At 39.6% G+C, this 13,770-nt stretch overlaps 4 protein-coding genes and 1 non-coding gene across 9 annotated transcripts; 4 read left to right on the top strand and 1 right to left on the bottom strand.

The window, feature by feature from the left end:
- The first annotated feature begins 491 nt into the window (after positions 1 to 491).
- Positions 492 to 5,899, top strand: LOC137717993 (uncharacterized). 4 transcript variants are annotated; one of them, XR_015957016.1, is made up of 16 exons: positions 492 to 925; positions 1,188 to 1,272; positions 1,405 to 1,474; positions 1,597 to 1,739; positions 1,873 to 1,943; positions 2,092 to 2,170; positions 2,259 to 2,389; positions 2,508 to 2,678; positions 2,757 to 2,954; positions 3,051 to 3,091; positions 3,243 to 3,333; positions 3,414 to 3,612; positions 3,737 to 3,868; positions 4,065 to 4,767; positions 4,989 to 5,191; positions 5,605 to 5,899. XR_015957016.1 is itself a non-coding variant. In XM_068457524.2 (15 exons), exons 1-14 carry the CDS (start codon positions 757 to 759, stop codon positions 4,747 to 4,749), a joined length of 2,265 nt encoding a protein of 754 aa, XP_068313625.2. In that variant the 5' UTR covers positions 492 to 756; the 3' UTR covers positions 4,750 to 4,767; positions 4,989 to 5,899. The 4 variants fall into 4 exon arrangements, 3 of the variants coding, with proteins under 3 accessions (XP_068313625.2, XP_088542526.1, XP_088542527.1); XM_068457524.2 differs by having other exon boundaries at positions 4,989 to 5,899; XM_088686400.1 differs by lacking the exon at positions 4,989 to 5,191 and having other exon boundaries at positions 5,605 to 5,814.
- On the bottom strand, positions 5,520 to 7,489 carry NDHU (Chaperone DnaJ-domain superfamily protein). The gene is made up of 5 exons (XM_068457531.2): positions 7,113 to 7,489; positions 6,859 to 6,920; positions 6,620 to 6,709; positions 6,262 to 6,405; positions 5,520 to 5,859 (listed from the first exon to the last, which is right to left on the bottom strand). Exons 1-5 carry the CDS (start codon positions 7,378 to 7,380, stop codon positions 5,755 to 5,757), a joined length of 669 nt encoding a protein of 222 aa, XP_068313632.2. The 5' UTR covers positions 7,381 to 7,489; the 3' UTR covers positions 5,520 to 5,754.
- A 389-nt stretch (positions 7,490 to 7,878) lies between these two features.
- Positions 7,879 to 7,950, top strand: TRNAD-GUC (transfer RNA aspartic acid (anticodon GUC)). The gene has a single exon. It is a non-coding gene; the product is annotated as a tRNA-Asp (tRNA).
- Positions 7,951 to 8,013: 63 nt separating this feature from the next.
- Positions 8,014 to 11,441, top strand: PEX10 (peroxin 10). 2 transcript variants are annotated; one of them, XM_068486646.2, is made up of 11 exons: positions 8,014 to 8,391; positions 8,476 to 8,507; positions 8,621 to 8,710; positions 8,948 to 9,042; positions 9,151 to 9,355; positions 9,516 to 9,585; positions 9,692 to 9,770; positions 10,098 to 10,228; positions 10,460 to 10,551; positions 10,776 to 10,864; positions 10,933 to 11,441. In XM_068486646.2, the coding sequence occupies exons 1-11, from the start codon at positions 8,187 to 8,189 to the stop codon at positions 11,033 to 11,035; spliced, it is 1,191 nt and encodes a 396-aa protein (XP_068342747.2). In that variant the 5' UTR covers positions 8,014 to 8,186; the 3' UTR covers positions 11,036 to 11,441. The 2 variants fall into 2 exon arrangements, with proteins under 2 accessions (XP_068342747.2, XP_068342754.2); XM_068486653.2 differs by having other exon boundaries at positions 8,040 to 8,391; positions 10,098 to 10,207.
- A 328-nt stretch (positions 11,442 to 11,769) lies between these two features.
- LOC137733581 (small ribosomal subunit protein uS3x) lies at positions 11,770 to 13,749 on the top strand. Its single transcript, XM_068472721.2, has 6 exons — positions 11,770 to 11,971; positions 12,083 to 12,230; positions 12,351 to 12,522; positions 12,988 to 13,042; positions 13,139 to 13,270; positions 13,388 to 13,749. Exons 1-6 carry the CDS (start codon positions 11,936 to 11,938, stop codon positions 13,559 to 13,561), a joined length of 717 nt encoding a protein of 238 aa, XP_068328822.1. The 5' UTR covers positions 11,770 to 11,935; the 3' UTR covers positions 13,562 to 13,749.
- Positions 13,750 to 13,770: the final 21 nt, after the last annotated feature.

The following is a 13,770-nucleotide window of genomic DNA, read 5'->3' as shown; positions in this document are numbered from 1 at the left end:
CTTGAAAACTTTGAGTTTTAACAATAATGATAAAATAAAAGATAAAGTGAATAGTATTAGGATTGACTTTTTAGTGTAAAAATGTGGTTTTTCGTTAAAGTGAACAGTACCAGAAGCTTTTCGTTAAAGTTCCTAATTTTATTTGCATTTAGTGGAAATAAATTAATAATCATGCACTACGTTACTATTAGCTTTTTGTCACACGAGATAACAGCTGACAAATTTTTTTTTCAATTTAATCTTTATTTTTTAGGCATTTTAATTTTTTAAAAACCTTAATTTACAGTTTATGATTTTTTTTAATGTTAGTAACTCTTCTATGTGGTTGTTTTCATTTGATTATTTTTACTAATTTGCTATTTAATTTTAATTTGTTATTTTTTAAAGTTGTAAAAAAGGAGGAGCATTTTGGGTATTACGAGAGTTTCGCCAAATTTTGGGTATTTTGCTATTTAACTCTTTATAAGGAACTTTCTCAGAAGAAGTTAAATCATGTTTAAAAGTTGAAATCCAAATTTGATTTGGACTTGAACTTGTTTCTTAGTTTAACTTTTGTTTTGGGCTTTTTATTAAACAAATTATAGTCCAAATCATAACCTTCGCACCAAGAAAACGGAAATTTCTTAGAAAATCCCGTATATAACCTCGTTCCGTCACGTCCCCGTTCTCTCTCTCCTCTCTCTCTCGCTCTCTCCACCTGACAACTTGATGATCAGAAGTTTTTGACTCCCACCGATTCGGCTCCTCCGCTCTGCCATGGCGGTCCAGTTCAAATTCAGAAGCTCCGTCAACTTTGAATCCGTCGCCATCGACGGCCGCGCCTCCATCTCCGTTCGCGATCTCAAATCCAAGATAATTCGCCACAAGAACCTCAACCTCTGCCAAGACTCCGAACTCGTCTTCTCTGACGCCGTAACCGGTCAAGGTCAACTCTCTCCCTCCCTTTCCCTTTGTCAATAGCCTTTGTCGCTTTCAATTTTATTTTTCTGTTTGGTTGCCCAGAAAACGGGAGGAAAACCAATTGAGACGTTACAGTTAGCCATAAATCCTTTTCCTTTTGTGTCCGTTTGATTCAGAAACACGTTAGAATTACGATTTTGGTGGTTGGTTGCATGGAATTGGAATTAGGGTTTATGTATATTGTTAGCTACGTTTTGAAACGCCTTTCGGTTTCGGATTGATTACAGAGTACAACGACGAGAGCATTCAAATTCCTTGCGGTTCTAGCGTGGTAATTAAGAGAGTTCCTGCAGGATCAGTACATGTGAACCAGTAAGATACCTATCCGTTTGATTTATAGTTTTATATATTCGGTGCACGTTTTCAGTTGGCATGCATATTAATTGGCGATCAAAGTTTGTTTATTGTTTCGGAATTTGAATTTATTCTTATGATTTGTGACAGGCCTCACTTCAATTCATGTCAGAATCTTCATAGCAAGGACTCTGTGGATGCTAAATCACCCGCTGCACCGGTTTGTATCTTAAACTTCGCACTCGCATTTCAAGTTGCAGTTGTGGATATTTCTTAGTCACATTTGAAGCTCTTTGGTTGATTATCTATTTAATTTTTTCTTGTGTCTTTGGTGTTTCGCAGAATGCTGAGACTGTTGACTTTGATGACTTTGGGGTTGACTTGTATCCCATTCCTAAAGAAACCCTTTTCAGTTCTGATTTGGATACGGACAAGGATAACTTCATCTATGATTATCAACCAAATACCGATAACGGCATCAAAAGGTTTGATTGTTTCTTTTATTAGTGATTCCCTAGTGGTGTATGATTGTTTATTTTAAGACTCTGGAATTGCATATACCAAACATTTGGTAAATATTTGGTATTTATGCTGTACATGATTTCAATTTGTATTTAGATATTCGGAGCCCGCTATGAGACGATGCTTGAAACTTGAAGCAAGTGGCATTAGTGATGCTATTCCAGGAGGTATGTGCTTCGATTACAAAGCTTCACGGGTTAGGCCTATGTTTGTTACGTGTATTTGTCTTTTCATGGGTTAGGCCTATGTTTGTTACGTGTATTTGTCTTTTCATGGGTTAGGCCTATGCTTACCACTCTGAATTATTTTATATAGTTCATGCGCATAGTGGAGTTGAACAAATCATATTGCCGACAAAATCAAAGCCTGAAGAAGAAGACATGAATGTGGAAAGGTAAGAGATGCATTTGTTGTATCATCTTATTGTTTGTCTGGTTCTTCGGTCTCAATGATCTGACTTGTTTTCTCTCTTGTAAATGAAGGGTGGGCAGTGCGAATGCCCTGGATACACCGCATGCTAATTTGTCATCAGAACTGAAATGCTCTCTATGCAACGCATTTTTCAAGGAGGCCGTAATGATACCATGCTGCCAGCACAGTTTTTGTGAGAAATGTAAGTCTATGGTCTGATAGTTTACCGTTGGATAGTTTTCATGAGAGATGTTGTGTTAGGTATTAGTGATTCTGGGCTGTAACCTGAGTGTGATAGCTTATGCACATTTTGTGTTCAGGTATTTCTCAAGTGTTGCGAGAGAAGACCAGATGTCCCATGTGTCTTTTGACCAAATGCAGAGTAGAAGATTTGCTGCCAAATGTTTCTCTGAGGCAAGCAATTGAGCATTTCCTAGAATCCCAAAATTTAATCACTGCTCCAGATAATGATTGTTGCCAGTATGCTCCAGGTAGGAGTTTCACATATGTTTATTCTGACATACTTTAACCCCACTCTTGTGTTTAACAAGTTATTAATGTAAAAACAGATGGAGAATCTGGAATTCAGGCCAAAGATGTGTCTCGGGGTGGTAATATTTTACAAAGAGAGGCAGAGGCGCCTCATTCTCCTGAAACAGGGACAGGTTCTAATCATTTATTCGCAGAATCTGCTTTTAACCCTCCTTTCCAAAAAGATGTTAAACCTGCAATCACAAAAAAGAGGCCACCTTGGGTTTCTACAGAAGGTAGTATCTAACTTGGTCCTTGTGACATTGCTGGAACCTTATTCGATTGTTGTTTTGGCATGTATAACCTTTTTTGACAATCATGCTATTCACCAGGTGGTGACAAGAGCTTCTCAGAGACTGGAAAGCACAGAAAGGTATTCATTGTGAAAGTAGACGTGAAAATTCTCATTTTTATTGTTGGAACAAACTGTTAATCATTGTTTGAGCACTTTTTGGTTGCGTGACTTAATTATTTATAATTTTGGGTGCGTTTTTTTGAATGTATACTTGTCTTTATGGAATCAGGGGGAACGTACCTGTTACAGGTGTGGTTCGCCAGACCATTTCATCAGAGACTGTCCAGTTGCTTCAAGCCCACATCCTATGCTTCATGCAGGTATGAAATAGGAGTTGTACGCATTCATTTGTAATTGCATGAACTCTTGCCTGTGATGCTCACCAATTTGTGGATTTTAGGAAATGCAATCTTTCCAGGAGCTATGCCAGGTTATGTACCACCATACTGGAATGGGGCTTCCTCACCTCATGCCATGCCTTTTGGAAATCCATATGGAAATCATGCGATGACGGCTTTTGGCACAAATATGGTCCCTCCTGCTCCTTATGCAGTTCCTGCATACATGCCATCTATGTATAACTCGTTCCCTTCCTTTGGGTAGGTTCAGTTTCATCTTTAGCTGATTGCTGTACGGAAGATATTCATTATTATTGGTCCTCAATCATATGAAGTATTCTTCATAATTGCATTATATTGATTTTTACACCAAACCATCTTGCAGTGGATATATGAGGATGGGAGGTGTTGCTCCTCTTCCAGTGACTGGTGAAGACTGCCATTTAAGTCGTTCAGAATCCATGGATCTTCATGGTTGGGTAAAGAGAAGAAAAGTTTCAAATGAGAATTTGAGGAGGTGAGTCTTTTATTATCAATAATCAGTAGGAGGAACTTATGAACATTTTATTTGATCTATGTGTGTAAATAAGGGCAAAGGTATATGCATCTCTGGTTATGCTATCTTGCATCTGAAATAATATTATTGGTTTTGATTATAGTTTGTTAATATACCTGATTTTTAATGACTAACGAGTGGTTTTGTCCTGCTTCAGAGAACAATCTCATGATGGTGAAGATGACGAAGACCGTGATTTAAACGAGAGACATTACTATAATGGGATGGAAAAATTACATGACCACAGATATCATATAAACAGGGAAATGAGCATAAGTTACTCTGAGGATGGCTCTACTAAAGGGTCCCAGAGGCAATATCGGCATCATAATCACACAGATGAAGACAGGCTTGCAGTTGATGGTCAGCAGAAGAGTTCCCGTTTGGTGGTTGATGGTCGAGATCAGAAGCAGTATCATCGCACGGAAGGATCAAGTTCAGAATTAGACGATGTGCCAAGTAGCTCCAGTTGCCACAGTGAAGAGAGACAGAAGCATCACCATAGAAGCTCCAGAAAGCATAAGGATCGAAGAGAGCAGTGTGGCAATGATTCCAGTCAGAGTCATCGTCGATATACCAAAGACAATAACAGAAACAGGATCGAGCATGAATCCAAAAGGCAGAATCAGAAATATCGCAGCCATGCAGGATCTGGTATCGATCAAAGTGGTTCCAGTGATAAGAAGTTGGAGAAAGAGAGCAGTCACAGTTCTAGACATTCTAAGCTCAGTGGAAAGAGTAATGTTGATGAGCGGAGTCATGACAGGTGGAAGATGGTTAGTGGGTCAGATGAAGATTGTGGAGAAGGTTATCAGTATTCTAGACAGAAAAGAAAACACTAATCAGGACTGGTTTGTGAGGTAAATTGTGTAGATGAAATCGCATTTCTAAACTTTGATGTTCTATATGGTACTTTTGTCGTTTCAGTTAGATTGTATTAATGTTTTGTTATTAGCTCCGTTTATTTCTTGATAAAACCTGCCTACACTTGTTGAAAGCAACATATTTAGCGCACAGTAATCTCGGACTTGTGCAGGATGCTTGATCTAATGCCGATTCTCTGTTGGTTTTATTGAAACAGATCTGATTGACTCGGCTTTTGGACAGTAACTACTTTTAAATATCTGCTAACCCACCTCTTCACTTATTCCAGCTTGGTCATAGAGGGAGAGGCTAGCATTCAAAAGTTTTAAGAATAGCAGCAATTGTTGATGTAATCATCGGGCTTTATGCTTTTCGTTCGTCCCGAAACTTACCTTCGCAGACATGTTAAAGCCAGTGAAGGTATGTTCTCTTGCAGAGGAAAAAAGGTGCAGAAACAGAAGCCATAAAACGAGGGGGAGAAAAAGAAAAAAAACTGACTCCACAAATCTTCCACGTTTCGGAGCTGCAAAATTTGATTCGCCAGCTTCTTGCACTCCACTTTGCATTAGTAAAAAGATTATAATACACTGTTTAGAGTTTTCGTGTCTAATTCAGTGCACGTACAATCTTAAAAACTGAAGATTACACTGCATATTTTGTATAATGATGGTATGAATTTCATGTTTTAGCGTCGGTTTCTCGGCGTGGTAAAGACCAATTTGTACGTAAAGGGATTGTACATGCCAGATTCCGATGCTAAAGGTAATGCGTTACCCGTAGTAAACTGGTTACTTTCCGAATTTTACTAATACGAAGTGTTTTTCTGTTTTCAGGTCAGATATCTTGCTTTTCTTCCCCAGGAAGATGCAATTGCAACCCAACAGTCCAACGCAGCAATACTTACCAACTATTGCAAAATTAAGAAGCTGCAAAGAAAAATATTTGACATGTAATGCGAGTTTCCAACAAACTTATTCGGTCGATTAAGGGCTCGATCGGTTAAGGGCGATGGATAATACGATGGACAATATCAACCATCCCAATATGAAGTACCCCACCAACCTCGTCGGCCCTGGATCCTCTGGTTCCTGCAATAACAAGTGGTCGCAGAGATTATTTCGACGGTTTTCTCAGTTATTCATGGACAACCAAAGCTAGACAAGAGGACATGAAACGGGAACGTCCTGGTTGCAGTGTCTCAAAACAATTATTCGACGTTGCAACCTTGGTGTCTCCATTTCATGCAAGTCCTTAACGCACTTGACTTGCACGGAAACTTGAACCGATACCCTTAAGAATTAAAATCCATGGCTGCAAGGGACCTCATGACGAACTCTTCCCGACTATCCTTGGGAAGAAATTAAAATGGTTTAACCTGATTTCAACCGGCTCGGTCCTCTCCGAGATCAACAATAAAAATGAAAACCTTGAACCTAATTATTAAACCGAAAAAAATAATTACAAAACTACGGACAAAGATTAGTAAGTACCCCCACTGGCGGCGGAGTTCCTTCGGCCGGTCTGGTTTTCTCAACCTCATAAGGCCAAATGTACCCGTCCGGGTTTGCGCTCCTGGCCAGGCTCCAGTCGTAAAATCTTCGTTCATCCCCCGATGACAAGATTGTGTACGACTCCTATGGATGATGTACAATTTTAATCAGCAAATGGTGTTATGGGAAAGTATAATGACAATATATTCATCGAAGGGCCTATTTGGAAAAGTTTTTAAATTGGTTAAAAGCGTTTTCAGATGTCCAAAAATATTTTTCAGAAGCACACTTTTCAGACAGTATAACTTTAAGTAAAAATCATTTGAACTACGAGAACAAAAGGGTACTTAAAACGTACTTTTAAAGGTTCCAAATTCTTGTTTAGCTCCTCTTCTTCTAACTCCTGGCTCATTAGCTTGTCAAGCTTGGCTTTGTATGCAACTGAAACCTGCTTAAAATTAAGAGAAACTCAATTTGTTAAATGACGGTCTCAACGACAAAAGGTCGACTTGTCTTAGATTCGACTGACACTTATACTATATGGAGGAATATGTCAAACTAATTGTGAAAAAAAACGGCGAGAATAAAAGTTGGGACCTCATCATAGGAGCATCCTCTTTGAAGTCCAAGCCTGCCATAGTGATCAACATCTGTAATTGCTGGAATACAAACCATTTCTTGTGAGTTAATCAAGTTTAATGGGAAATCTGAAAGACTTAAATTCAAATATGAATCGGGACGCATATGTGTGTTCGGCAGGTTGGATACTCTCGCCCTTTGCGGTATACTAGAGTAGTTTAAACTATCGTCTTCTATATAAAAAGAAAGCAATCAAGATCGACATTACGTACGTATGCCACGAAGGGCCCGTTCGACGTTGAGAGCAGAAATCAGAGAAGGCGGTTCTGTCGGAACTTCAATGGAGCTTCCTGTATTGGCTTCGGTCGTAACAGTCTCTGCCGATGCATCGCCGGAGCTCCTAATAATGCAAAACCCGCGCGGTTTAGACGCAAACCTTATGGAATTCGAAAATGCACAGCCAATCTTTGGAGTTGGATTAGTAATATGAAAGCTTTTCTGGGCAGTATATATTGTAGAGGTGGAAGATGACATAGCCATTGGCGTAAGGTATTAGCATGCAGGGAAGCAGTTTTTCTGGTTAATGTCGTCAGTGCTATTTGGAGTTTTGTTTCGTTGGAGATAAGGCTCCGCTTGTTTTCCTACCAAAGGTTTGTTATCTGCATGAGTTTTATTATAAGACAATGGCTGTACTCGAATTTAGAAAAGAATTAAGCAAATGCCTCCTCACTAATCACATTCTTTCAATTTGCTTAATCAATTTTCAATTTGATTATGAGTCGTTGTAATATTTTAACACGTGCTTAAATATTTGTTAATTTATCACATTTACTTTTAATTTTTCTCATTAGAATGAATGAAAATAACTTCGACTTAATAAAAAATTTCACAAATTTGACATATGCTTATTAAAGCACCTGATGGTCCATGAGTAGATAAAATTATCAAATTAAATTGAGTGGTGTGTGTGAGAGTGGGTTAGTATTCCAGACTCGTGTTGAAATAAGAAGTTAGTTTCATGATTCAATCAACAACCAAGTCGTTGTAGTATAGTGGTAAGTATTCCCGCCTGTCACGCGGGTGACCCGGGTTCGATCCCCGGCAACGGCGTTTTTTCAATTTTTTTTTTTTTTTTTTTTTTTTTTAAATTCCCCAACTTCTGCTACTTATTTTACGTCAATACGACGTCACTTGGATTTATCTTCTTCCGGTTTCTTCGTTCTCCTCGAGCAACCAGACATCTCCAGTCGTTTCTGTTTCTCTCTTCCATTCTTCATATTCAATTCTCAGTTTTTCAAATCTTCCGAATTTTGAATTGGAGTTGCAACAACTGACACTGATAGCATATGGGTTGGAACGAGGCAATCGGATCGGGGCAGCAAGCCGGCCCGAGCGGAGGAGAACCGGGTCCCAGCAGCAGCAGCGACCAGGGCGTGGCACGGCAGTTCCCACTTGCGGCTCAGCCGGAGATCATGAGAGCAGCCGAAAAGGACGACCAGTACGCCTCCTTCGTCTACGACGCTTGCCGAGACGCCGTCCGCCACCTCTTGGGTTTGTTAATTTGCAGATTACGATTGCAATTAAGGTTTAATTGAGCTAATTAGTACTTACCTTCGGCGCGTTTGTGTGTTTTAGGTACGAGAGTTTCTGTAGCTTACCAGAACGAGGTTGGGTTCAATTCCAAGTTTTGAACTTTAATTCCTGGGAATTGGGATATTTACAACTAGCTCCATCCGTGGAGATTGGAGTTCATCACTCTCTTTTCTTTTGGTTTTGGCAGACAAAGCTTCTTGGGCAAGTGCTTTATTACGTTTTGACAACAGGGTCCGGCCAGCAAACTCTCGGGGAAGAGTACTGTGACATCACTCAGGTTTACCCATTTTGCTTCTGATAATCTCACATATGAAATTCCTGTTTTACTTGTGTATTTGATTCAAACATGAGATCGGATAAACGCTCTTAACCGATTGAGCTACAAGCTCCTTGTTTTATTTGTTGTAGGTGATTTTAAGACCTCGGTTGCAAGTATAAATGTTATTAATCGTTTGAGCTATAAGCGCTTTGCTTTGGTACTTGTGTAGTTGATGCTTGATACTTGTGTTTTCAGGTTGCCGGACCTTATGGACTGCCTCCAACGCCAGCAAGGCGTGCGCTTTTCATTGTCTACCAGACAGCCCTTCCTTACATTGCTGAACGAATTAGGTTCCAACTCCCCTCCCACTTTTTGACTCATCTACTTATGTTATTTTAGTGTTAGTTTTGGCAAGCTGTGAGCGTGCTCATGTCTGTTTTTTAATGCACTGTACACAGCTCTAGAGCTGCTAACCGTGGCATAGCCCTAGCTGATTCCGAAGAGCTCTATGGCGTCAGTGCTTCACTAAGCAATGATGCTCAATCTTCTTCCACTATTCATAATTCAACTGGCTCTACATCTGGTCCATCTGTTTCAGCTTTGAGAAGATTAAAAGAGAAGTTCAACGGGTTATGGATTTCGTTAGCTCGGAGATGGCCTACGGTATACTTATCCACCTCTTATGTTTGTTTATAACTTGATTGCTGGGTCGAATTTATGTTATCTTTTTTTTCAATTTTCTGTGCGGCCTTCGATTGGTGATCAGATAACCTGGATTGAATGCCTTTTGTAGTTAACATCTCTGTGATGCTGGTCCCTCCAGGTGCTTCCTATAGCTGGAGAATTTTTGCAATTGGTTATTCGTGCCAACCTCATGTTCTTTTACTTTGAAGGTGATTCCTGCTTTTAGAGGTTCATGTATTGTTGTGTTACAAGTGTAAATTCTAATAATGAAATTGCGGAAGAAATTGATTTCTTGCTATCATTGATTCTCTGCAGGCCTCTTCTATCATATATCAAAACGAGCAGCGGGCATTCGTTATGTGTTCATTGGAAAACCATCTAACCAAAGGCCTCGGTATGGATTTCATATCCTAATGGACTATGCTTTAGTCGCACTATAAGAAGTATGCATGGAAGGGTTATCATTTGTTGATTACTCCTTCCTGCTAGTATCAGCAAGTTTTCTCATCTGCACTTGCTTCTTCTATGAGCTATATATATCACACTCACAGATTGAGCATATCTTAGCATTGTGGCGTTCATAGTTTTCAGATTGATGATTAAAGGATCGGCACTCGTCTGATTTTAATTTTTATAAAAGTTCCAATAGACTGAGAATTATTAGTTGTATAGCAATACTTTATCCATAAAATTCAGACTCATATGATTGGCTCCCATGCAGATACCAAATTTTAGGCGTATTTCTATTGATTCAGCTTTGTATCATAGCTGCTGAAGGACTGAGGCGCAGCAATTTATCCTCTATTGCAAGTTCAGCTCAGCAGACTTTTGGTACACACCAAACTTCTGCAGGTCGGTATGTTAGTAATATTTTTACCTTATAGATATGGTCTTGATTCAGCCTATGAGAGTAATATCGCTTATCTTAGGTCAGACTGTCAGAGTAATTAAGCTGAGCCCAATAAAAAGCAACAAGATTAACTTCAAACATTGTCTGCCTTGCAGCCAATGTTTGTTAGAAATGTCATTGAGTATCTTTGTAGCTGCTACTGTAATATGTAACCTTGATTTATGGGTTTATAGGTCGAGATTTGCCTGTGTTAAATGAGGAAGGTAATTTGATATCTGCGGATGCTACCAAGGGGAGTTGGGTCTCTGAATCTTCTACTGCAGAGGTATACATTCGAAAACTTTTTCTCCTTTGACGGTGGTTGAATTCTTATTTGTCCCTTTGGTTGCCAGCTGTGTTCTTGTATAAGATAAGCGGAGAACATAAACAAAATACAAAGTTATAAGTATATGAATACTTGCTTATGCGAATACTTGAAAACACGTGCTAATTTGGTTCAAGAGCTGGAAAACACGTGCTAATTTACTCGATTTTGTTTCCTCCTTCTAGTCTCAGGCCAGCGGGACCAGCAAATGCACACTCTGTTTGAGTAATCGCCAATACCCAACAGCCACACCTTGCGGTCACGTATTTTGCTGGTACTGTCAGGTTTGCATTTTCATTATTCTCTCACTTTCTGTGGTTTATTAACATGCTCTATTTGCAGGAGCTGCATCATGGAATGGTGCAACGAAAAGCCCGAATGCCCCCTCTGCCGGACTCCCATAACTCATTCGAGCCTAGTTTGCTTGTACCATTCAGACTTCTAGCATTTGATCGTGCCATCGCGGTCAGTGTTCGCCATTCGGTAAACAGAAACAAGAAACGACTTGCAGTAAAGCAACTTGCCCTCTAATTCAACGATGACAAGGATATTTATGCAGTTAGTGTCTGTACTAATATGATAAACAGGTTAGAATAGAATGCACCACCTATGTGCCTTAGGTGATTAGAGCATCTTTAATAGTGTAGGCAATTCAGTAGGTGACGCAATAGTTTTCTTTGAAGAAATAAAAGAAATGAAATCGAGGTAGCACCTCGTTGATTTGTTTTCCAGGTGACAAAATGAAACTCGCGTTTTTCTTTTTGATACAGACGATATGTAATTTTAAATCAATCTAAACTATGACAAGGCGAATTCGGCTTTGGGTGCACTAATGAAGCACATGTACTCTAGCCAATGAGACCGCATTGATTTGCACATTGAAACTCGAGTTTTTTTTATTGCACTTTTTATGTTACACTAGAAGGTCGGAAGTTTTGGATGTTGGACTCAAAGAGTCGAAGAAAAACCCTCTTCACGGGGAATATCGACTGCTAGCGAAACTCAAGCGGCTATTTGTTGGGCTTTTAGCTCACCTTTTTTTTTTTAATCGAAATTAGCTCACCTATTTTACCACCAAAAAAAACAAGAGATAACGGGCTTCCCTTTTTGATAACAAGGCAGAAACCCCCGACCCGACATTTATTAGTTTCAAATTAAATCTCATCCGTCTAAGTGCATGATCTCGGAATGGACCGTCAGATCACCCTCCTCCCTCCCCTCTTTATATACCAAACAAAATAGTTCCAGCAAACCCTCTACTGAAGCAAATTAGGGTTTTGCAAGCAAACGCGGAAGGCGCCGAAGCTCAGTGTTTCTCTGATCTCCTCCGATTTCCTGCAACAACATGGCGGCAGCTACCCAGATGAGCAAGAAGCGAAAGGTAAACCCTAACCCTAGAACTCCACCAAACCTTAATTTTCGATTTCGCAGCCAATCAAATCTCAAATGATTATACAACCAATCAATCGTATTGTGTTCTGTGATTTGATAGTTTGTGGCCGACGGAGTTTTCTTCGCCGAGCTGAACGAGGTTCTAACCAGAGAGCTGGCGGAGGACGGCTACTCCGGCGTCGAAGTTAGGGTCACCCCTGTCCGCACCGAGATCATCATCCGAGCCACTCGCACTCAGAACGTCCTTGGTAAATCTCACTCTTTATCTGTAATTCTGTTTGTTAATCGATTTAAAATGAGATTATTTTGATCATTATGTTTTTGTTTATATAAGTATATATTTATGTATGTATGTGTATGTGGATTAGGCGAGAAGGGAAGAAGGATTAGGGAGCTGACATCTATTGTTCAGAAGCGGTTCAAGTTCCCGGAGAACAGCGTCGAGCTCTATGCTGAGAAGGTGAACAACAGAGGACTCTGTGCCATTGCTCAGGCTGAGTCTCTTCGTTACAAGCTCCTCGGAGGTCTTGCTGTTCGCAGGTTCAAATCGTTTTTCAATTTTATGTATCTTGATCCAAAATTTATGTAATTTATGTTAGTAAATTGCTCATTCCATATATGCTTTTTAGCTTAGGATTGATAAATACTTGTTCTTTCCTGGCTTTAATTATTAGTTGGAAATTTTTTAATCATTGAATGGTTCTGAATGACGTTTCACCACACATTACATGATGCATGAGCATTGGTTTTTTTTTTTTTTTTTTTTTTTGTACTTTATACCCGTATCTCGTTGCCCCATGATCCTTGGAGATGATTTAATCACAATGCTCAAAGAAAACCTTTGTTGGAGTTTTTCAGCCTTCTTGTGCTACTGCTAAGGTGCTTGGAGTTTGGAATATTATCCTGCATCTTTTTAGAGTGCTTGAACCAGTTTTCACTTATATATATATGTATGTATGTATGTATTCGACTGTACGTGTGTGCTGAGATATTGTGTTTTTATAGGGCTTGTTATGGTGTGTTGAGATTTGTCATGGAGAGTGGTGCAAAGGGATGTGAGGTATGCCTTAGTACACTATTTTCCTTTCGGACAATTATTGAAGCCATTGTTGTCGGGGTGTTAGAATGGCTTCTGAAAATCTGATCTTTCACATAGGTTATTGTGAGTGGAAAGCTCAGGGCAGCGCGTGCCAAGTCCATGAAGTTTAAGGATGGCTACATGATTTCCTCTGGTCAGCCCGTCAATGAGTACATTGATGCCGCTGTGAGGCACGTTCTTCTTAGACAGGTTAGGTTCTTCACCTGAACTTGTTTTGTTGCAAGTGAAGTGATCCCGTGATTTTGTTTCTTTTTCTTTTCAATATGTAAAGTTAATTGTGTGTCTTTGCTCTTGCAACTGCAACAGGGTGTGCTTGGTATTAAGGTGAAGATCATGCTCGACTGGGATCCTAAGGGCAAGCAGGGACCAATGACTCCATTGCCTGATTTGGTGACCATCCACACCCCCAAGGAAGAACAGTACCTTCCAGTTCCACCTGCAGCAATCGACATAGAGCCAGTTCCAGTTGCAGTAGCTTAAACGGAGTTTAGTTGTTGCGGTCTGTTTTTCCAAGACGTTGTTATGTAGTATTATGTTAGCAAACAGGGTTTTGTTGAAATCAGTAGAGGAAAATTACTATTTTGTTGTTTGATCAACTCCTCGGATTTGCGTATTTCAGTTTTGTTCACATTATTTTTGTTTTTAAATGAGTGATAAATGCTGGTGAATTGCGTCTCTGTTAACTGTAG

Source organism: Pyrus communis, chromosome 15 (genome assembly GCF_041283825.1).
Source record: "Pyrus communis isolate YQ-2024b chromosome 15, ASM4128382v1, whole genome shotgun sequence".
Taxonomy (NCBI): Eukaryota; Viridiplantae; Streptophyta; class Magnoliopsida; order Rosales; family Rosaceae; genus Pyrus; species Pyrus communis.
This window is presented reverse-complemented; position numbering and strand designations above follow the sequence as displayed.

Bases quoted from the DNA above. Each gene is read 5' to 3' on its own strand.
- LOC137717993 (XM_068457524.2), top strand. From the start codon at position 757: ATGGCGGTCCAGTTCAAATTCAGAAGCTCCGTCAACTTTGAATCCGTC. The intron at 926-1,187 runs GTCAACTCTCTC...GATTGATTACAG, and splicing joins TGACGCCGTAACCGGTCAAG to AGTACAACGACGAGAGCATT. The intron at 2,390-2,507 runs GTAAGTCTATGG...TTTTGTGTTCAG, and splicing joins GCACAGTTTTTGTGAGAAAT to GTATTTCTCAAGTGTTGCGA.
- NDHU (XM_068457531.2), bottom strand. From the start codon at position 7,380: ATGGCTATGTCATCTTCCACCTCTACAATATATACTGCCCAGAAAAGC. The intron at 6,710-6,858 runs GTCCCAACTTTT...AATTTTAAGCAG, and splicing joins GAGGATGCTCCTATGATGAG to GTTTCAGTTGCATACAAAGC. The intron at 6,406-6,619 runs GTACGTTTTAAG...CATCATCCATAG, and splicing joins AGAATTTGGAACCTTTAAAA to GAGTCGTACACAATCTTGTC.
- LOC137733581 (XM_068472721.2), top strand. From the start codon at position 11,936: ATGGCGGCAGCTACCCAGATGAGCAAGAAGCGAAAG. The intron at 13,043-13,138 runs GTATGCCTTAGT...TCTTTCACATAG, and splicing joins GTGGTGCAAAGGGATGTGAG to GTTATTGTGAGTGGAAAGCT. The intron at 13,271-13,387 runs GTTAGGTTCTTC...CAACTGCAACAG, and splicing joins GGCACGTTCTTCTTAGACAG to GGTGTGCTTGGTATTAAGGT.
- PEX10 (XM_068486646.2), top strand. From the start codon at position 8,187: ATGGGTTGGAACGAGGCAATCGGATCGGGGCAGCAAGCCGGCCCGAGC. The intron at 8,508-8,620 runs GTTGGGTTCAAT...TGGTTTTGGCAG, and splicing joins CTGTAGCTTACCAGAACGAG to ACAAAGCTTCTTGGGCAAGT. The intron at 9,586-9,691 runs GTGATTCCTGCT...GATTCTCTGCAG, and splicing joins CATGTTCTTTTACTTTGAAG to GCCTCTTCTATCATATATCA.